The following is a 27,769-nucleotide window of genomic DNA, read 5'->3' on the forward strand; positions in this document are numbered from 1 at the left end:
AAGTCATGACTGTAGCAGTCAGAATATAAAGGAGTTAGTAAAAGTTTCTCTCTGAAATTTTGTGAAGCAGAACTTAACAAGTAACAAGTAACAAGTGATGCTCTGTTGTCCAGCACTGCAGATTTCTTTATCGTAACTATGTATAAAAAAAATGTATTCCGGTTTCTTCTCATCTTCACATGGTCATCAGTCAGCATGCATGTCTACAATGAATACTGCTTCCTACTCTGATCATAGTTTATATTCTCACAACCAGAATTTCTGTGTTAAATGTGTTTTTACTTGTTCATCCTTTATTTGCGAAGCGCTTTGTAACTTTGTTTCTAGAAGTGCTATATAAAAAAAGATTTTTATAATGTCAGTGAAATTGTGCAACAAACTACTATACATAGATATGTACATCAATTAAAGACACAACAGACACTGCATTAGCCAAAACTGAAATGCATTGTAGAGTTTATTGAATATGTGAGAGGAACAGGAAGAAGAACGATGATTAATCTAATCCTCCACATTTACAGGAGAGTAGTAACAGCAGTTCCATAGTTCCAGTAGGTGTGTTGCGGTTACACAGGGAGCTTTTCTGTTATTTAGCATGTTTTGAATAATGTCAGTACAGTATCATGCAGTACAGCTCAACAGCTTCAAAAAGGTCCATTCAACAAAACAAATGTCTCTCTGTTCCTACTAAAATATGATTACAAACCTCATAAAGAGAGGTGTTATTGCATGGCTGTAGTATCAGGCTGCATTCGTTTTAACTTCTCATGATTAGTTGAATATACCTTAGTGTACATAATAGGTTATATAGGGTATACTATGTAACCTGGAGTAAATTGTTTTTGATTTACGAATCAATAAGGAGGAGATCTTAGACTAGTGAAGTGAAGTTTCACCACAGAAGAACATCTGATTAGAATTGATTGCATACACAATACACAATTAACAGAACATGTGTTTGTGTCCTGTTCTATCCCTTTTTCTCACAACTCCTCACTCCCTTGCTCACTCCACATTTTTTGTTCTTTTTGCAGGGTTTGTTCTTACAAGACATCTTCCCTCCAAGACACTTACACTGGCGCTGGCAGTCAGAGTCTGCATAGAAGGACTGTCCATGTACAAAGTACTGACCATTGAAGAAGCAGCCGCACTGAGTTGGTGGCACACAGCGATCCTAGAGGGTCAGAGTCATCATTAACCAGCAGTTACATCTTTCTGACTGACAATACTCACTAAAGCATTTACATGTACACTGAATAAAACGTTGGAATAAATGTTTTCCGGTGTAAACACTATAGCTCTAAGGCAATAAGTGCCCCTCAGAATCAAGCCTTTCCACGTCAGGCTAACAAGAAATACCCAGAAGGACCTGCATTGATCATTTTATTGTATTAAATAGTTTACGACTGTAAATTACCTTTACTTTGTAGTAAACCGAATGTACTACTGTTGTAGTTACTGAACAAATGTGATCACTCTGTTTAACTTCCAAAAACTAGTCTTCACATCTTCTAACAAGATGGCTCAGCTCCCACTGAGAACAAAGCACACATGATCGCCTCGTCTGTAGTTTCACGAAATTTGGATTTCAAAAACTCGTGATTTGTACGCAAATGATGGTAGATCTGAAAATACAGGGATTTAGTATTTATCCATTAGAGTTAGATTCCTCACATTTGTGACAGGGCCTTAAAACAACTTTAGAACAGTGATGATGTTCACAGAAAATGACATTTAACATAGATAATGTGAACAACCAGACTTTTGGAATTGCACTGAGGGATCGGGAAGAGAAAGTTGAAGCAAGAATAAAGCTGTATGTTAGTTGAGGAGGGCAGGTAGTGTGGAGGATTACCTGACTGAGCAGGGAACCAGGTTTACACACACAACCCTCACTGGGTTTGGCTTTACACTTCGGCGGAGAAGACCGAGAGGAGCAGCTGGGTAGACAGCCAGGAGCTGTTACACTGTACTGGCTGTTGGCTGGACACTTTATCCCTGACACACAAACAAACAAACACACACACACACACACACAGAAATACATATAAGATATTGTTACTTTTTTAGAATACATCTTTCTGAATGTTCATATGTTTTCTGTGTGGGCCAGCATTCTTCATCAGTTCTGAAATATTCCAAATCTGATAATATGACACTCACACAGTGACTGGTCAGGTAATGAGGGTTTGAACTTCTCTCTTAAGGTTTAGATTTTCAATCATTACTCAACTAGAGAAAATAAGAGCAACACCACTTCTAGGAGAGACTGTCTCCACTCTCCATATGGCTGTCAGCTTTCAATCAATGGATTCCATGACCAGCCTACGTGTCTTATAGGTAAACCATAGGGCCTAGAATGTCTTCAGTAAATATCCATGCACTTTGACAGCAGGGGGATTATTCCTCGTACATATATGTAACGAATGGAGAGATATGATAGAGAAGAGAGGACCAGACCGTCTGATACACACACAAGCATTATACTTACAACACAGCTTCTTCGTCCTCCATGGCTTCACGGAGCCGCCGTTTCTCTGACACTCCTCCACATAGTCACTGATGATGTCACATGCTGAACCCTTTTTCCCGTTATTAAACACCATGTCATGTATGCAGTCGTCCTCGAACTGCCTGGAATCTATGCGGCCTACACAGTCCGCCAGGGGCCCATCCTTTGCTGTTATGACATTGCAGACTGATGTGTATCTGGGTGGTATGAAGTCAGAGGGGAGGGGCATAGCACAGTCTTCACCTGGGAGCAGAAAACCATCAACATTAATAACAAGCAAAGAAACATTAGACACATGTTTGCCCACATATGAATAAGTAATAAATAAAAATATAAGTAAGTAACTAAGTATAAGTTTAAGTTTTAGATTGCAAGTAATTCACTGGAACTGCCTTGTAGTGTATGCGTTTGGTGGCATTGAACAAATATATGAGCAAAGGTGGAACTGCAAAAGTGAATGTAGAGTCAATGACAATATGCCTGAATGTTCTGAATCTCTGTGTTGGAGCTCATGTTAGAAGCACTCTACCTCCTGAGCCACAGCAGCCACAGGTTTCCCACACCATAAGAAGTCCTAACTCATTTCAAACTAATCTGGCTCTTTTAGGCTTTAGACCGATGTGATGTGAGAGGGCTCATTTACGGTGATTCACAGAACGTTTAGTTTTTTTTAGCGTAAGTGTCACAGAAATTCCATAAGGTCCAACCCAGAATTTCACCCAAAATGGACAGACTCTAGACATGAGACTCATCTATGTAAAAAGGTGCATATCTAAAAGGGAGTTATGATGCACGGCACAGTAGTGAAGATGAATTAAACTGCATCGGCTGCTTACACTCAGGAGAGCAGCCTTTCACGTTGGCCAGCCATTGGCTACCTCCAAACTCATTGGCGTTGGAAGCCAATTTCCCATTGGTCAGCATCAGGTCATCAGCAGGGTCATTGTTAAAGTTTCCGCAAAGACCACAGGTTGCACCTTGATAACTGGAAGCCAGCTCCACCCTCACTGCACTCGCGAAGTCATAGGAGACCTTTAACAATGTGGGAGATAAAGAAAAAGTTTTGTAACTTGTGTAAAGTTCAACAACATATTGGCATTATTGCATAACAGCCATGGCAACAACAGGGGGGAGGATAACTATGCCTGTACCATGAATGACTTTAAAGGAATGTTGTGGTGTTTCAGAATATACACTTGTTAAAACTGGGAGTTTTCAGATTCAACTGGTGTGAGAGGTGTACGTGTGTAGCTGTGTGTGTTGTACCTTAAGAAAGTCTGTCTCAATGACAGCGTGTCTGTGTCTGCGATAAACTTGGATCAGCGATTGATTGAGTGAGAATGGTAGAGACTGTTCAACCTCGTCCACCTGTGGAAAATAGGAAAAATGAGAAAGGATTAGTCCTGTCGTCCACTAAGATAGATGTGGCAAAAAACTGAAGTGTATAGGACTCTGAGTGGTGATCAAGACCAGAACAATGCTATATAAATACAGACCATTTACCATTATTTAATATATATATAAAAATGAAGATAATGTTTTAGCCAAGCTGTTTGACAACACATACAAATATCCTGAGTAACTCTCATTTTAGAAACAGTATATGGATGCTCCAAGCCCTGAGTTTAACAGGGACATAGAACAGGGCTTCAAATGATAAAGAGTATGTGATCTGGATGATTCTTTGTGTGTGTGTGTGTGTGTGTGTGTGTGTGTGTGTGTGTGTGTGTGTGTGTGTGTGAGAGTGTGTGTGTGTGTGTGTGTGTGTGTGTGTGTGTGTGTGTGTGTGTGTGTGTGTGTGTGTGTGTGTGTGTGTGTGTGTGTGCGTGTGTGCATGTCTCTCACCAGTACTCCATCTGGGTGGTTCAGTGAAAGTGTGTATGTGACACCATAGACTTTGACAGTCACCACTTTAACATATGACGCTGTTTTTCTGTCACGGTTGTTGTTCGACAGGTTGACCTTCAGTTCCCCAAAAGAAGAGGAGAGAAGAAGACAGGTGAAAGGAAGTCGATGGGACAACAGGAGGAAAGAAGGGACAGTAGACAGGACAGTGGAGGCATAAAGGGGGCACACAGAACAGATAATGGCATTGGGATGAATTCTTAGTTGTTTACAGGTGCAGGATGAGATTCTTCTTTGTTTTTCGGCTCACTGACTGACTCAGGAACGTGTGCTTGAACATGTGTAACAGCAATGAGACCATAATTATTCAGAGCAGAAATGTAAAAAGACCATTTCAAGTAAAAGGCCTTGATTTACATGTCACTGAAGTGACAGTACAAAACTATTATCAACTAAATGTACCTTAAGCAATGATAACACCCATTCACATTGGATTTAATAATGTGGTGTGTATATATTCTTTGTACAGAGGACATGCGGTTTCTGACTGGAGAACGTCACCTGCTACATTACTGTTCTGTGTTGTTCTACCGTCAGCTCACCTCAAAGTGCTGCAGACCTTTCGTGTCTCCACACACGTGTGCGAACTTGAAGACACAGTTGCACTGGAAATTGAACGTGCGTCCATCGAAGGTGATGAAGTGTCGATCTCCGTGTGCGGTGCAAGTTTTAAAGCTGACAGGGTAACAGCCTTGGACTCCCTTCACAATGCCGCATTTCTCCCCGGATGGACACTTAGTCTTCTTACATTGCACCTTTTGTGTCGTTACATCACACACACACCTCTCCTCACACTGTGAGTCAGCCCAGAACACCACCCCTGGCTGGTAGTACTTGTCACGATAGTTACAGCCACAGCCCGTCTCCTTGACAACACACCTGACAAAAAATAAGCCCGCCCCAGTCAGCGGGTATACACTGTTACAGTTGTTGTCAAGATATCAAGAGGTAATGATGTCACCAAGCCACGAGACGTCCAATGCTTCAACTCAATTGAACATCTGAGGGTACACATGCTAAAAAACAAAGGGGTATTAAAACGTTCTTGTCATGTCATGGGCCGCACCCTCTGAATGATGCACCCCCTGAATTGAAACGCAGCTATTGACTCATGGAGATGAAGTTGAGTATTTGTCTGTCGCTAAATCAATTCTGAAAAAATAAGTACAATCAGTACTTACAGAATTTTCTAAATGAGATGAAGAGAAAACAAAATGATGCTCATCTGATCGCAGGAAGATGATGTGAAAGGAAGACAATTGTAACATGAATAATATACTCTTAAATACTTGGGTGAAAATGTACTGACTTAGTTCCACTGCGGACATATCCAGGGTCACAGGAGCAGCCTTCCACACATTGCTTGGTGCACGCCACTGGCTGAGGAGCACAGCTGGCTGGACAGGCTGAACCACACACCTCGTAGTGGCTGTGGGCCGGACATTCAACAGCTGGAGGCACAGCAGGTGTTATGCAGAACAGACAAAGGGGAGGGGGTGGGGTATGGAAGAAGTTACTGCTGAACAGTACATGGGTATAATTGGCAAATAAAGCACCTGCCTTTATGTCTTGAAATTGAAAATCTGAGTTCTACCTTGATCAACCTTGGAATACACATTCACATACGTAATTAGCCTAAGAACTTGAATTTAAACACTTACGCCACTATGACGTTAACAAGGGCACACTATGGCAGATCAAAATAAGTGTCTGTCTGTAGTTTTCAGTCCATATAAATCGACTGTATGTAACTCACAACAGTTGGCCAGTTGTCTCCACCGTTCAATGGATGCTCCAGCTTCCTGGCACTCTGTGAAGTAACCGTTCAAGGCGTTACACAACACTTCAGTTCGTCCTTTATTGATGCAGACGTCAAACAAACAGTCAGACACAAACTCTGCTACTGGCACTTTATTGTGACAGCCAGAGAAAGGCCCCTGCTTATCGCTCAGAATGCCGCAGTACTTTGGACCAGTGAACCTGGAGGGGACAGAACAAAGAAAAAGATGTTGATCGATTGAGTTGATGCCTGAAGGCAATGCGTGAAAATGAATTTTCAAATATTTATTTTATATTGCTTTATTCATTTATGAATGAATGTATTAATTGTACTTGTTGACGAACCACTCTTTAATTTGAACTATTTATCCTTGATTTATATTTGTATATTTATATTATTGCCCATTAAATGTTCAAATGTACTTTGCAATTTAATCTACTTATTTATAGATTATAAATGAATTTGTTAAAACATTTATCAATGCCTGTTTTTAATGTACAATTATTCTATAATTAATTAATTGCTTTATTATGGTTTCTGTGACACTTGTGGTCCTCCATACCTTCCCCTGTTATTCTGCCTATCTTAAATAAGCTGTATCCTGGAAATTGAAATTCAGCCCTTATTAACTGGATCCATTTTGGGGAAAACTCTTTCTGTGTCTAAAATGTAACAAAAAATGTAAGCACTGATTTTTCAGTGCTTACATTTCAAGCCGGTTTTATATGTGAGCACACAACATCACTGCTGGGTGTGAGTGGGTCTGTTCAGGCATGTGCTCTGTTGTATCTGGAACCACAAGGGCCGAAATACACACTGTTAAACCAATGGAATTCATGTTATACAGCAGCCCTCCAATGATTTTCATTATATAATTGGAATCAGTTAGATATCTTTGTTAATATAATAGTCAACATTACCTGGCACGGTCCTCCTCAGAGCACTGAGGACACACCCCTTCACAGTAATGGTAACAGAATCGGTCACCATCAGCGACGCTCCATGTCTTGGCCCAGTCGGTCACATTAACAGCCGTGACTCCGGCCGCCGTCAGCTCATCCTCCTTTTTGCCGTTATAGTTTCCACAGAGCCCAACGACGTTACCATAGTAACTGCTGCTTAGGGATACCATGATAAGTGTGGACCAATCAAAAGTGACTTCAACGCCAATATCACTCTGGATTATTCCTCTGATTCCAGACTGTATTATGGAGAGGCGGCCTTCTTCAAGAATAACAGGAAGTTCTGTCTTGATGCCGTCCACCTTAGAAGAGAAGGAAGTGACAAAATGTGATGTTTAGTTGTTTTCCATTAATTAAAATATTGAATGAAATTATAAACTTGTTGTGAAACAAACAGATCAGTTCAGAAAAGTGAAATAGTTGATGCAGTTTTAATCAACATATATAATTTGAAGAAAGACCCACCAACATGTTGCCTTTGTTATTATTTGGGATGGATATAATGTGGCCCATCATCTCCACAGTGAGTAAACGCACATAGGAGAATTCAGAGTTCCCACGCAGCTCGTTCTTGGTGGTCACAGTTACCTCTGGCAGGGTTGGATCGAGACCTGAGTTGGTCAGAATAATTCATGTTAATGTTAAGCATGTGTGAATGTGAGTTTGGGCTGATTTGTAGATTCAATTAAATGCCTCACAGCAGGTATTTACGAACCTGTAGTGTTGACGAGGACGTAGGTGCAGGTTCCCTGGAATGAATAACGCCATCCATCAAATGTGATGTAGTGTGGGTCACCGAAGGCCGAGCATGAGGCCTTAGAATCAGGAATACAGCCTGCTTTGCCTTCTGATACCTCACAGTGCTCCTTCACCCTGCACGTCAACACAGCACAGGGGTCTAGAAAACACACACACACACACACGGTCAGATTTCCACATGCAGTTAAGTTGCTCTACAAAGCTCTAAATAGTAAAACAACAGGAAATCACATTAGTAGAAGCACGGTACAAATGATGCAGAAGGACTAATTTCTGCACAAAGGCAGAAAAAATGTAAAGGTACAGTTTGGACAAGGTAAGCTAACATTTAAATAACATTTTCTGGCAGTAAGTATATGACCTATGGGGTAGCAGGAAATTGTTCCATTCACGTTGCGACACTCCTTCCCCTCCTGGCACCTTGTTGATTTGCAGCTGAATTGTCCAGACTGACAGTCACAGAGCTCTGAACAGTCCTCCAGATATTCAGATACACCCGACTAAAAAGAATCAGTTAAGTTTTAGAACACATTTACACACACACACTCATATAATGTAATATTGCCATAGTAAGATTCTAGTATACTTTTAGCAGAAATCAATGATTGCCTTTCATTATTTCCTGACGTATTTCATTTGAAACTTTCGTTTCAATCAAACTGACATCTGCTGTTTTGTGGCTTTTCAGTTCAAGAGCAATGTTGGTCCAGACTAATATTGACCAGAACGATGACGATTACGTAAATGACGATAGTTACCTTATAATAAAGTCCATCCACTACACAGCCACATTCCTCCACAGGGACACAGCGGACTCCATCAGACATGAGGCCCTCGTCACACTGGCAGCCCTCCTGGCACACTGGGCAGGGCTCTGGCTGCTCCAGAGAGAAGCAGGTGGAGGAGCAGGAAGAGGAGCACAGCTCATAGTGACTTCTTGTTGGACATGTCACAGCTGCAAGGACAAACAAGGCCAGGAGATGCAGGAATAAGATGTTTTCTTAGGATTTCCATTGTGTAAAATGAATATTTTTGTGGATGGCAACTTTTCAGATTTTTGGTCTTTAGAAAATCACAACTTGCTGGTTTTAGTTTGGCCCATTTAATCACAATCAGGAGCAGAACCCAGAATCTGCACTAATGAAAGAATTTCACACATTTTCTGTTTTAATATGAGACAAGCAATCTACAGAAAGTAAACTGGGCTACAATCGTTTCACCATGCTGCGAGTTGTTCTGTCTGCAGGGTGTAGATGACACAGCTGTGGTGCTGGACTCAGGTGGAGTCTCAGTGAGACAGAGACCTCGAGATAATGTTTTCTTCTGCCCTATAGTCTTAGACTTTGCTGGATATCTCAGGTCGGCTAAATGTGTTGTCACATATTCTTAAGATAAGATAAGATAAGATAAGATAATCATTTATTTGTCCCACAACGGGGGAAATTTGTGACGTTACTGCAGCGTGAGGGCAGTCCAAAATAGACATCAGCAAGTAATTTTAAATAAACATGCAATACTTTTGCATACATGCAATAATTGCATATAAATAAAGACTAATATATACAGTGTATTACAGCAAGCATCAGTGAGTCAGATCAGACTCACGACATAAGTCCTCGCTCCTCCATTTGCTTATCTTTGTGCCAGCTAGTTGACAGGCAGTGACATAACTCTGGATGTGACGACACAGGGTGTCCATGCCCCCTTCGCTTGTGGACATCTCCCTGTAAACGAAATGTCATTCAATTACAGGAAACGCCATATATGGTCGTAACACAGAAAATCCTGTTTGCTAAAGAGCTGTTGCATTTTATTACAATTTATTCATTACAAAAACAAACAAACTAACAACTTTGTTTAACAAGTCCTGATTGTACAACTGTGTACGTTATTAGAGCTGGTCCAAATTTCAAGCAAGATTTAATGGGTTCAGGTTTAAATAATAAAGAAAATACACTTTGAAATGAAAAAATATATTTTTTAAATAATATAAATAATAACTTATTTTATGAAATATTTCATAGTTGTAGATTTATGAAAATATTTTTATGAGGACCAAACTGAAATAAACAGAAATTCCCAATTGGACCGTTGACAAGATTTTGCCAGCCCTTTCAGGGACCTGGATTCTCAAGAGAATCTATAACTACATCTGTGCCACTTCTTCTGTTTTTGTCTGTCCTACTGTTGCATACTTTAGTTGTATACCAAACACAACAAAAAAGTTAAATAAAAGGAAGAACCTTGGAAGTTCAGGTCATAGGAAGCTGCGGTTTATAGGTTGCCGAGTTTGTGCAGTGGAAAAGGCTTAAGACTACAGACCATAAACAAGATAACATACTTGTATCTCCTTAATATTAGATATATCCTGACCTGACACAAGCATCGTAGTCAGGAGTTGGGGGCACTGTGGAATGGCACCCTGCAAATGGACCCTTCTTGGCTTTGATGATGTCACAGGCCTTTTTGGCTTCTGGGACCTTCTCTTCATTAGGACCAGGGCAGGAACTGGCACCACAGCCTGTCTCACAGGGCGTTTTGTCACTCATCTCTACCCAAGGTGCCACCATGTCTGCTGGCTTCTTTTTTGATGATGCCAGTTCATCAGAAACGTTGCCATTATAGTTGCCACAGAGACCGCGTGGTGAGCTGTGATAGGTGGATGGGATTTGCAAGAACACGCCTGCCATACAGTCATAGGTCAGCTTCAGATCAAAGTCGGTCTCGATGATGATGCTGATGCCATTTTGATAAGCTCGCACTTTTCCGTCAACCAATGACGCAGGAAGGGTAACTCTGACGTCATTTACCTGAGACAAAGAGAAGAGCATAGACACACATACACAAAGTATTTTAAGATGAGCTGGGTTATGTTAGTGCTGTGTCCATCACTAAAGGCTAGTGCTCTTCTGAAAAATGACCATCACCACTCAGTCCATCTCTGTATGTGCAATGACAAAAAGAGCTACAGCACATTGACATAAATGTTTCATTGAGAGAAATTTGGATGGGCAATTTTTCATTTAAGGTAGAACACTATTTTCACAAAATTGCCATGTGAACTTAAGTGTTAGGGTTAGACACATAAATAGACACATGCAGTGTCTTGGTCGATTGTTGTGTGATTTGGCCTTAAGTTTCAGCATGTGTGGATGTGGGCCACTTCATGTAATGATGCTGTACTTCTGACATTCTTGTGGCCCAGACAAAATGGATGTGAGCCTTAAGTTTCCCACTTGTAACAGAGATATTTTTGGTGCAAATATCCCAAAACAATTGTGGGCCGTTTTGACAAAATGCGATGCTTTTGAAAAGATGTAATCTGGATGTGAACCTACAGTGACCCATGTGGTAAATGGTGAATACGGCCCAAATAGCACAAAGTGAATTAGGCACCTTTGGTTCACATGTGGTATTGCTGTGGCTTAATTGTGGCCCAGATCTGGCAAACAGGAGCAAACCAACCAAATGCCATCATTCCATGCAGTATGTGGGCCAGATGTTGAATGTGTAAGATGTGGGATGTAGGCCAATCTGGCAAAAAAAAAAATTCTATGTGGGAGTCTATGTTATCACTGTGTAGTTCTAATTCTGTTCTATTGAAAATGGTTATCACTCTTTGTGGGAATACAAAAAAAATCTGTCAAGTCATACAAAACTGTCAGACATACCTTGACTTCCCATTGAACCCCAATCTCCATCATGATATCCATATTGTAAACCTTGAGCTCCACACTGCGACTGACACTGCCACCCTTATTGGTTTGCTGCTGTACCAACACAGAGAAGGCTGTCATCTCTCCTTCCGTCTCCTCCACCTCTGATAACTTGAACACACAGTTTCCCCACAGAGGATATGCCTGAAGGATGGGAGGGGGTAGAGACGTGGAGAGATTAGAAGATGTGTAGCAGTATGCCTGAACTTTCACTGCTTGTCTTAAAACCTAACCAAGAAGGGTCAATGATGTAACAAAATAATTTGTTTTTGTTAACAGTTCATCAACATCGTCATCGCCAAAAACTCTCTTAACATCTTCATCGATGTGTTCGAGTGTGTGCACCGCTTCTTCATCCTGAGATTTTTGTTTTCTTTTTGTCATATTTGTGTCTTTTGCGTGTTAAAAAACGTGCAGAGGATCGAACATTTACAGGCAAAATTATCATTTGGACACTTTACTGGCTCATGGGCCAGAGGATGACAGTTCTGAATAACACGTGTAATGTAGTTCAGCTCCCTTCAGGAGCTAAGTGGGAATCAAGTGGATGTTGAGGAGGTAATTAAAACGTATTATTACAAGTGTTGACATCAAAAGTACTGCTCATCTGTGTTTTTCTTGAAAAACTAAATTTTTACCACATCAGGTCTGGAAGAATTATAACATTATATTGATGAAAAGGGTTGTTATTACATCTCTGACAAGCTGTGATGACGGAGAGCAAATCAGAAAATGACAATCATCAACTTACGTTACATGATTCTGCATGAGAAACAATCCGTGTTGATAAAGGACACATGTAGCAACTAATTCAGATGCTCTGATCTGACACGTCACTACTGATATAGATAATAATATAAATATAAAATGTACCTATACAATTCATTAAAAAAAAAAAATGTTATGGTTGAAAATTCAGAATATTAGTAATTTCATTGTCACACATTGTCCTGGATAACATGTTCACTCTTGTCTTACTAAGAAAATATTACCTGTCCATCAAATGACCTGACTGTTCTGACTCCACTCACAGAACAGGAGCCAACCCCTTTGGGATAACAGGAAGCCAAACCGTCTTTCACAACACACTTCTCATTGGCTGAACACTGGAATTCAGGATCACACTCTACTTGTCCACTGTCTGAACAGACACAACGAGTTTTACAGGACTCTCCTGGATAAAACACCTGAGAAAGCAGGAGAGAGCAGAGAATCAATAGCAGTAGTAGTGAGAAGTGGCAGAAGAGAAGGCAACATCAGTAAAATAAGCTGCAGCTGTAGCAGCAGTGAGTGCAGCAGCTCACAGTACCTGTCCGCTTTGATAATACTGTCCTTCGTACTGACAGCCACACTCTGCCAGAGGGACACACTTATCATGACTCAGCATGAAGCCATCGTCACACACACAGCCTTCTGTGCAGGGCGAGCTGTCGTCACAGCCCTCAGGGGGCACGAGACCACTGCAGGTCTGCTGGCAGGGGGGGGCACACATCTCAAAATGACTGTTTGCACCACATGATGGAGCTGGAAGAGAGACACATGGAAATCAGTCAAAATAAAATCTTCCAGAAGTGACTTATTTGTACAACACAAAAACTGACATTTTGGTTAAGGGAGTATTTCTTTATCAACAACAGCTGGACGTAGTACACAACACTAGCAACAACAATCCTGCTCTCATTCTGGTGTTGCCAGGTTGGTGCATTGTCTAAAAAGTTACTCTTGGATGGATGGATGGGTGGATGGATGAATGAATGGATAAATAAATGGAATGGAATGGATGAATGGATGAATGGATGCATAGACCATGTGACTCCCAGTTTAGAGTGATTTTAGTGTCAGTGTGTGGATGTCTTACGACAAAACTGCTCGGTTCGCCAACTTTCCACTGTAGCTCCCGCATCTTGACAAGCAGTGCTGAAAGCTGATAGGCTGCTGCATAGGGCGGATGCATGGCCTTGGTACATACACAGATCAAAAACACAGTCTGTGAGAAAGGGCGTGTGGTCTAGTTTGCCGTGACACTGTCTGTACCGGCAGAGAGAGAGAGAGAGAGAGAGAGGGCACACATTCATCAAACAGAGAAATTCAATGGAAATGTTTACCAACTCTTCAGTTCTGATGATTCATATATTTGACTTCATCTATTTGTTTTCTTTTGAACTGTGTGACGTGCTCCTACAAAACAAAGGGGTGTTTTGTAATGGTCTAATCCACACCTGCTAATGCCACAAACCTCTGTGAGAATTAATTACACACATAACACCAGTTTGTAAAAGTGCATGTGGGTATAAATATTTATTAAATCGTTATTAAAATTTTTTAATTGGTCGAACTATAACTTCATATAACTCCCCATACAAGAACCTACCTGAACGGCCCTTTCTTGGAAGCTATGACACCACAGTAGCGCCCCTGTTTGTAACGTTGCAGCAGAGCAGGCTCGCACTCAGGACATTTACCACCAGGACAGTCACTAGTGCACCCAGGGTCTTCTCCTGTCTTTGTACAATGACATTTATAGGTAAAACTGTTAAAATATGTAGCTTGCAAATCAATAAAAAATGTAATGTAATGTAATGCCCAAAAGTAAAATGGAAGAATTTTGGTCACGTGTAAGCATTTTTCACGCTGGATCCAGTATGAATTTCTACAATTTGCAGCGTGACTCAGTGGAGTTTTCCTGTTTTTCTTTTTTCTGCTCGATTTCAGGTTTGTGCAAGATTCTCCAGAGTCCTCCAGTCTCAACTAATACACACCTCCCAGCTGTGTCCAAAGGCATGAATGTGTTCAGCCTGGGTGCCATCAGGTTTCATTAAGTCATCATTACGTTTCCCATTAAAATTTCCACACAAGCCTGATAAAGAGAAACAGGCAACAAGCACAGCAGTTACACAGAGATTTAACAGTTCAGTTGCATTCTTATTGGAGGCATGAAAAGAATTTGAATCAGGACAGATGGTGAGTTGGTGGCGCACTGAATTATTTCTGAGTGGCTTCACTTTTAGCACAAACCCTGTATTTAAAGCAAAGACTGAAGGGGTCTCAATACTTTCTGAATTATCTTGTCGTGACATAAATATCGTGTCTGTAAGTTAAATACGTGGAATAGAATTGATTTCCACCTATAAACACAAAGCTGCCTCATGCTTGCCTGAACTGGCGTGATGGACGAAGTGTGTAGATGTTTCACATATTTGGGAATGGCGAATATGACCCAAAGAGTAAAAAACTAATTCAGGTCACCTCTTGCACCTTTGGTTAAAATGCAGTATTGCTATGGCTTACTTGTGGCCCAGATCTTGCAATCATTCCACTTGGTACATGGGCCAAATGTGTGATGTACGGGACATGGACCAAATCTGGGCCAAAACTATTTTGCTATGTGGGATATGATTAAGTATAAAGGCTTTGCTTTGCTTGTGTTTGCCTTATACAACCACAGTCACATGCTCATTACATACACCCAACTTACCAGATGTTGCAGCAGAGTATGAACTGGGCAAAGTCAAGCTGACGTGGCTGTTCCAGTTGAACTTGAGCGTCAAACCAAAATATGTTGTCACGATGCCAAAGTAGCCACGCCGGAACAGGGAAAGCTTGCCATCCTCCATGGAGTAGGGCAGATTCACTGACTGACTGTTTACCTGGGTAGGGTGGGAGGGGGTTTCAATGTAATAACACTATAACACATTATCTGCAATTTGGCGCTTTGCCGCTGCAGAAACACATCAAGTCATTCCACAGTAGCATTGACAGTAAGCTACATTTACTTCTATAATAATTACCCACTTCTATATAAATGAAAATACATTTTTTTGCCAGGTTCTTAGGTTGATCGTGACAACACAAACAACAGCACACTCACTATTGGAACATAAATGAAGAAGTCTTTCTCTGTTCTTTCCCCACTGGTTGAAGTGGTCTATTGTATCTACAAACCACAGTGATAGAGTAATTATTTACTTTAGGCAGCCGGATCTTACCAGTATTGTCCGTGGGCTGGCACGACTCATGCTGACGGTCAAATTGCCAAACACATGAAGTGACACTGACTTGGTGTAGGACACAGCCTTGTTACGTGCCCTGTTCTCATTTTGGACCAGCACCTGAAATGGGACCAGATCCTGGTCTGATCCCTTGGTGAGTTGGGACAGAATATAGGTACAAGTCCCCTGGAAATCGAACCGGCGACTGTCAAAGGTTCGGTAGTGGGGGTCACCAGTGGCCTGGCATGTTTCAAAGGATGCTGAGTAGCAGTCCCTCACACCCCCCTTCACGAGACACTGCTCGTTCTTCTTACAAGTAGATGATTTACACTTCACCAGAAAGACAGAACACAGCAGGAAAGAATATCAGTGAAAACATTTATCCACAACATTTATTTAATTGTGTGCACACCCACAGAGGTGATGCCTCGCAGGTCATTTCACACAGTATGATAGATGTGGCACACACAGTCACACAAACCAACCTTGGCTTTCCCTTTATGGCAATTACACCTGGAGGTACAAGTGTTGTCACCCCAAAAAGTGGCGGCTGATGGGTAATATTTGCCCTGATACTGACATCCACATTTGGACTTGGGAACACATCTGAAACACACACATACATACATATGAATGAGCTCTAACAGTGCGTACAGCTGCTACCTGTGACCACAGTATGATGGTGTAGTGGTTGTTATGATTTGTTTATGATATGACCTCTGCAGTCGTGAGTGGCTCTTGAAAGGCTGTTGCTGTAACAGTGATTATTGGGCGTTGATACTGGTAAAACTGTTCCTATGGTTATACCTCTGGTTATGGTTTTGGTGGTAATGAGGACCATTGTAATGGGCGAAACAAAGGGGGATGTGCAGGTTATTTACTATACTAAAGACTGTTTTTTAAAAGTATAATAAAAGTAAATGTTTTGCTCATTTAGTTTTTTACTACTTTTCAAGTACTTACCTCTCTATGACAGAGTTGTGACACCAAAACCAGACATGAAACTATATAAACCAATGACTTCGCTGTATGGATATGGGACATATGGAACATAAATATGGCAAAATGTATTTCATTTCTAATGGCTGTCTTTGCAAAACTATTATAAAGCATTTCCAAGAACCAGCTTTGTATTTTCAATAGTAATAACATCATTAATATGTTACCTGTTTCCACTAAGCACGTGTTGTTTATTACACTGGCACCCCTCCACACAGGGGGCTTTACATTGCTCCTCACTGTTCAGGGACACACAGGAGGCCGGGCAGGCCGAACCACATGCCTCATAGTGGCTACCTTTTGGACAAGAAAGGGCTGGGGAGGGGAGAGTGGATATCATCATCCTAATTATCTGTGAGAATCAATACTGTAAATCTAATTAAAAAACATACATCATACATATACGAATCAGTTTGGTTGATTTATATTGATCTGAACACCATAATTAGACAACAGACTTATTTTCACGCACATTGTTCCCATCCTATAGTGTCTATTTCCATAGGAACATAAGGGGGGACTGCCAGCACAGTAACTGTTTACAGTGTGAATTTGTTTTAACATAGATTTTCACCACACACAGCAGCATGGCTATTGGCTATACAGAGTTTCATGAAAACACTTTATTTGAGCTTTCTCTCCAGCACCATCCTCATATGATAGGCATTGAATTTGCTTCATGCAATAGTTACATATGGTGTTGAGGCCCTGCCTAATGTATTGGATCTACAGGGTCTTGACTGGCGGTTCTCTTTCTGCCACTTCTTCATCGCCAGTAGCAGCGAACCTGTCTCATCACCACCATCTTCTGGCACAAGCTCATTTGAAAGAAGCTGCTGAGTTTGGCACATGGGATGAGAGAGGTAAAGGCTTTCCTTCTTCTTCTCTTTACTCCACATCTTGTCCTTTTAATGTTCCCTTTTTGTGGGTGTATGGTCTATGGGTGTAACCTAAATCGTTTGTGACGTCAAACGTTAATCACGCTTCAGAGTTGTCCAGCCCACTGGGAATACTCCCCTGTCCTGATTAGCTTCTCCAGGCCTGCTGCCAGACCCAACATGGCGTGCATTGTGGCTTTTTATAGATAGTACTTACAGATGTAACCGTATTTTTGCTTAGTTACTTACGACATTTGGCAACCATTCTCCACAGTGGGCTGACTTTGACTCCTTCTGTCAGACAGGTGTCTGTGTAACTCTTCAGGTTATCACACAATACATGTCTTGCACCTGAAAACAAAAACATTACCATATCATAATTTACAAGAAATCTTACTCTGTAGATCCTGAAACCCTGAGATAATTCTTTTTTTTTGCAGAAAACAAGGCTGTCAAGTGGTCAATCATCAAAGTTAAGCAAAGTGCAAACATCTAACAACCAGATGACAAAAAAACATGAAACCTGATTCATGACTAACATCCAGAAGTTAAAATCCTTTAAATGCACGGAAGGCAAAATACGAATTTATCTTTCAATCAGTGGCAATGTGGCACCTCACAACTACATAACACAGTTGCCTGTTGCAGTGCGAAGTTATGAAGTAAAGTCCATGTAGTGAAACAATGCCCTAAAGTTTTCAATAATTGGCTTACCTTTGTTGACACAGACATCATAGACACAATTGTCCAGATACAAAGTTGGGTCAACTTGTTTGTGGCAGGCTGAAAATGGTCCATCTTTCTTAACCAGAATCCCACAGAATTTGGGCTTGCTGAAGTGGGCATGTTGCTTCTTTGAACAGTGTGGACAGCTACCCTTACAGTTATCTTGACAGAACCTATCAGAATCTTTCACCTTCCACTGCTTGATCATCTTCAGCACAGCAGGGAGATGGGGGCCTGAAAGAGACACAAAGAAAACTACGATTACTATTTAGTCACATCTGGGTGTGTGAGAAGTTCACTAGGTGGTAAGCAAATCACAAATCACAACAACCATTGGTGATATTAACTTGAAATTGGAAGTCATGATTTCCAACATAGGTGGAAAAGGCCACACACTTATCCAGATATTATATATATATATATATATATATATATATATATATATGCTATAGACATTTGCATTTCGCTTAGCATCATAAGACAGGCCCCCTCAACTGCCAGCACCTAACCCTAACCTGACCATATCTCCTCCTACTATCGTTTTATGTCCCCATCTCACCTTCAGGCAGGTCATCCCTCTTGTCTCCATTGTAGTTTCCACAGAGGCCACCCAGGTGTTGGTAGTAGGAGGATGGCACTCTGATGTGCAGCCTCATGTTCCAATCATATACTACAGTCAGGCCAAAGTCAGTTCTGAGTACTGCATAGATTCCACTCCTCTTTACAGTGACCCGGCCTCCCAACAAGCTGATAGGTAAGTTCTGAAGTTCGTCATTAACCTACAGGTAAAAGCAGAACAATAATAAAGAAAAATTGTATGCCTTTAATGCTGAATAAGATGAAGATGAGGTCAAGTTATTTGAAAAGGAGAGAGAGCTGTAGAACCAGAAGTCTTGAAAAGTTCACAGTATTGGCAGGACAGAACAGGTGTACTTGAAAAAGCTAGGACCTAAAGAGCAAACGTCAGACAGAAAAAGCAATGGAGTAACAGGAAACAGTATGGAGAGTATACATGAGCAGAACATAGCCAAGGCAACAGAACAGAGCTAAACTGAACAGACACAAGAGGAAACCAGGAGCAAAGATGACTGGGAGAACTGACTTTAAGTGTAAGTCTGAGTTTAAATGTCTCAGAGTAGAATATGCCTTAGTGTATTTTTCTCTGACACTCTGTTCTTCGGGGCATTAATGTGACCACATGATTTGTATCCAACAAATTCACAATTCACAAGCATCATGTTTGATATAATTGAAAAGGTTTTCTATATTTGTATCCAGAACTACAGAGTTTGAATGTCTAAGTACACATAAATATAAATCTAAGAAGATTTACCTTGAAATTAGAAAGAAAAACATTAAATTGTTTGTATGCACATGAACCTTCAACCAACGAGCTACATATGTGATTAAAGATAATTTCTGTCATTTTATATGAAATTGAATGTAATTTATGGAAGCCAAATAATACTAAATAAATACATGTAATTTGCAATTACTTGCATTACACTTAAAATGTTGTGTTGTTAATCATTTTACAGTATTTTGTATAAAATTTAAAAATACAGGAATGTACTGTAAAATTGATTTGTTACTGTGTATAAAATTAGGATTTCCTTTTGCAGTGTAGTAGAATTTGTATAGAGACTAAGGGGGTTGGATTAGAAACCATTTGAAACGAGTATACAGTAATAGTACATCTACTATTATTTACTATCATTTAATGGTTTTAGAATAGGAAAAGCTCTAGAGGGGCCGCAACCACCACCAAGGCTCACCATTGGCTGCATGTGCAACCTATAATAGTATCAAGCAGAAACACTGCTCCTTCCTGTTCTAGTTGAATGAAAACCTCATTCAAAATTATTTATAGTTATGCAAATTCCTAAAAGTACAGTTCTGGAACATTGTGGAATTTAAACTGTGGTGTGTAGCTCATTCTAAATTGTATTGATAGGTATTTTTCACAATCTGACTAAATGTAAGTCACATCTGCATGAACATTATTAAAGGTCAATTTCAATTAAATTTGAGGAAGGTTTGCTCGTCTCGGTTTATTACTCTCCAAATGTTCCATTCACTGCTTGTCACGGTCGGGAATCGCTACATGAACTTGTGAGGGAATCTGTTACCTGTGCTCGTCCTCTGTGCTTGCCGATGATAATTGTCTGCTTGTGAACACTGACAGTTACAGTCCTGACAAATGAAACTCTCCCACTGCCTCTGTGGTCATTCTTGGTCATCACAGTGAAAGGCACAAGGTCGGCCGCCATCTTTGTAACTGTTGCCATAATGTAAGTACAGGTACCCTGGAAGACATGTTATTGTTCAGGATTTGTGGCAAATCATCTCATACAGCCATCAGACAAACTGAGCTCTAAATATGATACTAGATCAGAACCTGGGTCCTTTTCTTTCACTTATGTAATAACTGTACTCCTATCAATTTTGTTAAATGTGAATTTTAGTTATCAATACCCTGAATAAAAATTGGCGGATGTGTCTTTAAGGACATATTGTCCTACGCCTTTAATGACAAAGGATGAAATTAAATGGATGACCATGTTTTTACCATGTGTTTCACACAGTGTTTAAAGGGCCTGTAGAAACAATTAATACAGTGTTGAACCTGTATCTCCTGACAGGTTCTCCATGTCTATTAATGTTCATATGGAACACCACAGTCATTTTACAATCCTATCCTCTTTCTTTTCAGTAGAGAGAGATAGGAAAAAGACTGAGAATGAGAATGGGGGGGTGGTAATGGTAAGAACAAGGACCCTTAATTCAGGGCCTGCATCCAAAGGAGTCTTAAATTTTAACTTTCTCAGCATGTCCAACCTCAGCTCTGATGCAAGGCAACAGCAGTAAGGGCTGGCTATGCCGATTAAAGAGATCCTCTGTAGACCATCTCATTTTTGGTCGGCCTTTGTGGCCCACGGAGACCACCTCCTTTGTAGGCCGTGTAGACTGCGTCCTCCGAAGGATGCAGCCCCTGAATTGAGACACAGCTATGGTACACACTCTACCAGTTGAGCTAACCCCCATGACTGCACATTTTATTAACTCTGTGAAGCTCAGTTCATGAGTGTAAGTATTAGCATGTCTCAGTTCAGTGTGTCCTGAGTGTATAAATTAGATATACTCAATGGCTGGGGATGGCTGGTCAAGCTTAAGTCCATCCAAATAAGTCAAGTTCCAACCTTACCTGAAAGTTATAGCGCTGACCATCAAATGTCAAGTAGTGGGGGTCACCAACCGCATGGCAAGTTGCTGTGGAAACGTGGACGCATTCACCATTCACACAACGTTCCTTTACTCGACATTTCACCTCTTCACAGGGATCCTTGGGCTGTGTAGGCGGAGGGGCATCTATAGGAAATACAGATGACACATGCTACTCATATACAGTATATACATGTAGCACCTTGGTGGATACATTGCATCGTGTCATGATTAACTGTATTACTTTAGTTTTTACTTAATATACGCTACATGGACAAAAGTATTGGGACACACCTCTTTATCATCGAATTCAGGTGTTTTATTTAATCACATTGCGATTGGTTGGACTATAAGTCCCTTAGTTTCAGTTAAGGGAAATGTTAATGCTTCAGCTTACCAAGACATTTTGTTCAATTGTATGCTTCCAGCTTTGTGGGAACAGTTTGGGCAAGGCCCTCTTCTGTTCCAGCAGGACTCAGCAAGGTCCATAAAGGCCTCGTTGGGTGAGTTTGGTGTGGAAGAACTTAACTGGCCTGTACAGAGCCCTGACCTCAACCCCATCAAACATCTTTAGGATGAACTAGAACAGAGATTGCGAGCCTGGCCCTCTCATCAAACATCAGTGTCTGACCTCACAAATGCTCTTCTGGGTGAATGGGCAAAAATTCCCACAGACATTCAAAATCTTGTAGAAAGCCTTCTTAGAAGAGTGGAAGCTGTTATAGCTGCAAAGGTGGACCAACTCCATATTAATGCTTTAGAATAGGATGTCATAAAAGCCCCTGTAGGTGTAATGTGTAGGTGTCCCAGTACTTGTGTCCATATATAACAATATCAACATAAATTGTTGCATAGACATCTGGATATACTGTTGCTGAATGTGTGTGTGTGTGTAAAGGAATCTAGATATGTAAGTTTGTGTGTGTACCTTCAGAACAAATTCCAGCAGTTCCATATGATCCCCCGTGTCTCCCACCGTAGACGTAAACTGACATCTGGGCGTCACCTTTCACTGTCACATGACTCTGCTTTTCCCCCACATTTACATTAGACCACACCCAGCGCTTATGGCTCAGGAAAAAACGCCACAGGGGTGAGAAACACTTTCCCTCTACACACACCTTCACACTGCCCGACCCCTCCCTCTCTGACATAATAGCGATGGTATTTTTAAACTGAGCCACAGTCTCCACTGCCCAATCAGTGCCAAGCCTGTGCGTTGGGATCAGTGCTATTAGGAAAGGGTCATTTGGTTTATTGTTGCTGAGAAGCAGCACCATAACTTTCTTGTTGCTCTTCACAGACAGTGGATGATAACAGGTAAATCCCTGTGAGGTGAAGTCCCCAGCCTTCCTTAGATGGATCCTGTTGGCATTAGCAGAATATATTTACTTGGTTAGATACAGTACAGGTAGATCAGAAAAAAATATTTTCATAGTTACATTTATAGTAATAGTCATTAACAAATTTACATGGATTTTAGAGCTTTGCCAGTCAAGGAGATAGTATACAGATGTGGGCCACTTCAATGATACAATGATATGTAAATTCTGGCCAACTTTTGCCCAAACAAAATGGATGTGTAATGGCCCAAATATCCCAAAACAAATGGGGTATTGCTATGGCTAACTTGTGGCTATGGCCAGATGAGGGTTGTGTGGGATGTGGAATGTGGGACAAATCTGGGCGAAAACATTTAGCCTCTCCCATTCTATGATTCTGTTGGAGGTTTTCTTGCATCTTGAAGTTGGTTGCCACCTGCCATTAAACCAAACAAAAAAGAAGAAGAGGTTTCTTCCTTTACATGGAATGTTTTCTCTCCATTCATCAAGTGCCCATTGTGGGAACTGTTGGGTTTCTCTATAATATTGTATGGTCTCGACCTTACTATGTTAACTGCTTTGAGATTATGGATACTGTGATTTGACATTATACAAATACAAATTTAACTGAATCGAGTTGATCAATCTGGAGCATTTGATTAAAAAATGTAAGGGCTACTTAAAGACAAATTGTCCTGTGGAATTCATCAATGGATAAATTATGCTCAGTTGTCATGGAGTTAACCCAACTGTTGTTTGGAATATGGATTCCTTTCTTACTTGTCCACATTCAAGCCTGCACCTCAGTGCGTTTACTGCAGACTGGACTGCGCTTTTGGTTAACTCATACCACGCCAACTCTCTTGCTCATACATCTGAGCTGCAACTCACAAGTAAGCCCCTCCAGTATAAACAGACTCGTTCAACCGACCAAGACTCTCTCAGATCATAGTTCACCTTTGCATTAGAAACGCCTTGGCTGACCTCGCTGCCTTATAATCTTGGAAAATCTTGTTACCCAGCCCAAACTAAAACCTTGGGGACTGATATGAGTGTGTGCAATTTTGTGCGGATCAAAAGGGAAAGTGGATAAGATCTGGTAATAGTGATCCTGTCTTCTCAAAATTATGTGTATACATAACAAATTTGCCAGAACTAATACGTTCTTAAGGAAAGATCTTGACTAGTTTAGATTTTCTAGCAGCATATTTGAAAAGCCACTAAACGGAATGCATCAGTAAAATGTTTACTGACAATATATTACATTTTTTAGTCCACTATTTAATCTTCTAACACAAAATCTGTGTGATGTGTCTGCATTATTATTAAGTTTGGTAATGTTAAGGCACTTTTAGCACTTGGTTAAGGTTAGGAAAAGTGTATAGATGTCATGATTTCAGATAATGTGTGCTTATTGACATTGACGTTTCTCTTTAACACTAACCGAATATTTTTTTGCCTCAACCTAAAAATAGACTAGTATGAATCCTGGACTCTGCGATGAGTGGTGAGCAGAAGTCAACAATGTGCACTATAGTTTTTTGCTAGAGTTCCTGCAGTATCGACCGACTCCTAGCCTTAAGGGTCACTCTATATATAGTTACCACACAATGAAAATACTGTATGTGTCTGAATAAGAGCAAATAAGTTATGTCATAACATTTTTCTAATATAATCTGGAAGAAAATACCTCAATGACTGACAGAGCTCAATACAACTCAGCTGAAGAAAAAACATGTAAAACTCGATCATCATTTAGACAACACAGAATTTAAAAGACACGCTGCTCTGCAGAGAACAAACAGGAATAAAGATGAGAGCAGAGGTTTCATTCTTTCATTTTCTTCTAGAAAACTTTTATAACTTTTATAAATTATAATATTTTACTTAACTGTTTGATGAAACGTCCCTTTTGTACTGTCACCTCAGTGTTGTCTTCAGTAGCTACTATTTCTGCCGTGTTTGTGGCCTTAGAGTTGCTCATGGGTACAACATATTCTTTCCCCAGGCTTGCCACTGGAGGGAGCTGTTCATACACATGATCACACCCAAGATTCATCGACAAACATTGGTGGCCTGCTAAGACAGCCACAGGCTTCTGAGATCGAATCTGTGTGCCGGTCAAAGTTGTAACACTGCGCACAAGGTAGGATGCATATGGTTTCAGGGTAATAGTCACTGCCTTCTTATTCCACCACCTAGTCCCACCAGTGAGAAACACATCAGCACCAGGTATGATAGTGATCTGGTTGTTGCTATCGCCATTCACAATAGCTAATAGATTGTCCAATTGCAAATATCCTGTGGGTGTGAAGACAAAATAATTAGTGCCCAGTTCTTCTTTTGGATAAACCACTGTGCTGTCTCCTGTATATAGGCGACGATTGAAAGAGACCACAGAGATTTCAGCACTAGATGAGATTCGAACAGCAGAGTTTTCATTATGAAACGGCTTCCGCAGCTCAGATCCAGTTGGTAGAGGAACCTTCAGGCTTTTGCTTGCAGAAAGTGTCAGCTGCCTGGAGAAACCCAATGAGGCCACCTGCAGAGCAATACAGACAAATCTTTTAAATGTTTATTAGCTACATTAAAACAAACTGGACCTTCTTGGAAATGCCAAATGAGACAAATACTAACACTCGAAGTGAACTCAGAGAACGCATACCTCCGCCATGGCCACTTTATTGCCATAATGCACATAGATGTATTAAGACCAGATGCATCAAGATCATTATAAGGATCCACCATACTTCAAATGTTCATGAACATTAGCACACTACACATGTTTTTCAAAAGATCACATAAATAATTTCTTGAGAAGTTCACAAAAATGTCAAATCCCCCCATTACATTATTGGTATTTCATTTTTTTTAATTAAACAAAACTGAATTTGATTGATTTGAGTTTAGATGAACAGTTCTCCAGATATGCGTTCCACAGACAGACAGAGAGACAGATAATCAATTAGTAGGTATTCTCACCTGGATGCTAACTTTGGCTTCAGAGCCCTGAGCCGTCACAACCACATAGAGCTCGCGGTTTTGAATATACGATTGCCGGAAGTTAGGAAGAAATGTTGTTATAAATTCCTTTCCTGTTGAACAACCATGACATACTGGAGAAGAGAAGAGATTTTACAATTACAGGATTTAGACTTAATGCTTACTATACTATTTACGTCTATATATGTCTGACCTCCTTAAGTAATACCTGCCAAGAGTGCAGCAGCCAAACCCATCAGGATACTCGTTATTTCCATAGCTGATGGCGAGAGAGTCATACACAGTATTAAAAACTAATTTTAAGGCAAAGTGTTTCAGAATAAAAGGTAAAGGTAAAATATGTTATACAATCAAGCTTGATTATCAGATTACTTGGAGATACATTGACCTTTGAATCCTTGTGACATTTTGATTACAATGTTGCCCATTTGATGTGTTGCATGTAATTACAGCTTGTCTAGGAATACCCTTCTCAATCGTGAATTGGATGGATACTAATTACAATTTTGTAGCAGTTTGTCAAAGATCATTTAGGATTAGAGTAAATAATGATAAAAAACTGAAATGAGCTGGTTTTAGCAATAGCCGCACCAAGAAGACATAAACTGTAACAATTGTATTACTGACATTGACACAACCATGAGTAAAAGCTGTGATTTTGATGATTTACATAATTCATGTTATTAGCAACGTATGCACTGTATATTGTTATTGCAAGAGTAATATTATATATTAATGTGCTAATGTTATGTATTAGTACAGAAAAAAATCATAGTTATAATATATAACTATGCTTACAATGCATTGAAAAAAGAAAAGATGTAGAACTCTGCACAAACATATACATGCTAAAACATATCATAAAAAGAAAACAATACAATTTTAAATAATGCTTAGACTCCGATTTTCAGACGAAGTGCTATATGTTTATAACAAATAAAACCTGTTCTGTATTTTCATAATAATGGAGAAAAAGAGTAACTTCTAATTAAATAGCATATATAGTATATATATATTTTTTTATCTTTTCCATGCTTTGGAAACTAAATTAGCACTCAAAAGTAAACAACATGTTGCATTTTTAGCCCTATTATACAAATAGTTTTCCAGCCACCACAATAAATCCCCAGAGGCATGCATACGGTACCTGCAGTTGACCATGACACGAGGCTTGGTAACTGGCAAGATGGAGAGATACTTATACTGGGGAGAGTGTTTGGGAGAGACATTGACTGCAAAGCCTTTTAATTATAGGCGTGTTTGTTTGTTGCGCAATTATTGCGGGAAGACACAGGTGAAACGTCTGACAGGAGTGTGCCAACATAATCACTAAATCAAACATCCTAAATGGTTTTCTAAAGAATAGGACCGAAGTCTTAGCTCATTCCTATCTTTTTATCTTTTCATTTCTTCTTTGCTACTTACTCCATACTAATAATTAAAGTGGTGTTTTTGCTCTATTAGCTGAGCAGAGCAAACAAGAAATGTGACAGAAATGTGCTATTGTTATCCACCCCCCCCTAAATATAGGTCAAATATAGGCTCTTCATGAATATCGTTTTCAAATTGTGACGTTGGCACACAAGGGCATGTTAAAAGTAAAAGAAATTCTGTATATATGTGTATATGTACATATATGTGGTGAACAATGTTGAAGCAGTTTTTTCTGGACGGTCTTACTCTTACTGTAATTTTTTGCTTGTTTTGTCTCATTTTGTTCTTTTGTCTTTCTTTATCTATTCATCTATTCATCTATTCAATTTTCTTTTTCTTTATTTAACTACATATTTATTATTGTCTGTATTGTTCTTTATTGAATACAAACTTGGACCCTTTAAAACCATGACATGACAGATGACCTTGCTTTTCTCTGTGTATAAGTATATTAAATTCAGTCATAACCATTCAGAACAGACACACTGGCAATAAAATGCCAATGTAACAAATTGATTTTCCACACGTGACACCATACTGGATCAGTTAAACACACAATAAG

The 27,769-nt window shown here is 40.1% G+C and overlaps 1 protein-coding gene across 1 annotated transcript; it reads right to left on the minus strand.

Moving 5' to 3' along the window:
* Positions 1–675: 675 nt before the first annotated feature.
* On the minus strand, positions 676–27,017 carry LOC117776921 (IgGFc-binding protein-like). The gene is made up of 36 exons (XM_034611330.1): positions 26,921–27,017; positions 25,982–26,032; positions 25,753–25,886; positions 24,663–25,312; positions 22,377–22,813; positions 21,432–21,595; positions 20,356–20,532; positions 18,786–19,005; positions 18,215–18,460; positions 17,750–17,851; positions 16,790–16,937; positions 16,109–16,229; positions 15,621–15,953; positions 15,110–15,281; positions 14,394–14,491; positions 14,006–14,136; positions 13,493–13,662; positions 12,944–13,158; positions 12,627–12,821; positions 11,590–11,778; positions 10,292–10,728; positions 9,524–9,642; positions 8,677–8,873; positions 8,280–8,418; positions 7,875–8,057; positions 7,625–7,770; positions 7,118–7,461; positions 6,174–6,397; positions 5,727–5,868; positions 4,960–5,296; positions 4,358–4,474; positions 3,779–3,880; positions 3,349–3,544; positions 2,492–2,755; positions 1,856–1,998; positions 676–1,174 (listed from the first exon to the last, which is right to left on the minus strand). Exons 1-36 carry the CDS (start codon positions 27,000–27,002, stop codon positions 971–973), a joined length of 7,329 nt encoding a protein of 2,442 aa, XP_034467221.1. The 5' UTR covers positions 27,003–27,017; the 3' UTR covers positions 676–970.
* Positions 27,018–27,769: the final 752 nt, after the last annotated feature.

Source organism: Hippoglossus hippoglossus, chromosome 16 (genome assembly GCF_009819705.1).
Source record: "Hippoglossus hippoglossus isolate fHipHip1 chromosome 16, fHipHip1.pri, whole genome shotgun sequence".
In the NCBI taxonomy this organism is placed as follows: domain Eukaryota; kingdom Metazoa; phylum Chordata; class Actinopteri; order Pleuronectiformes; family Pleuronectidae; genus Hippoglossus; species Hippoglossus hippoglossus.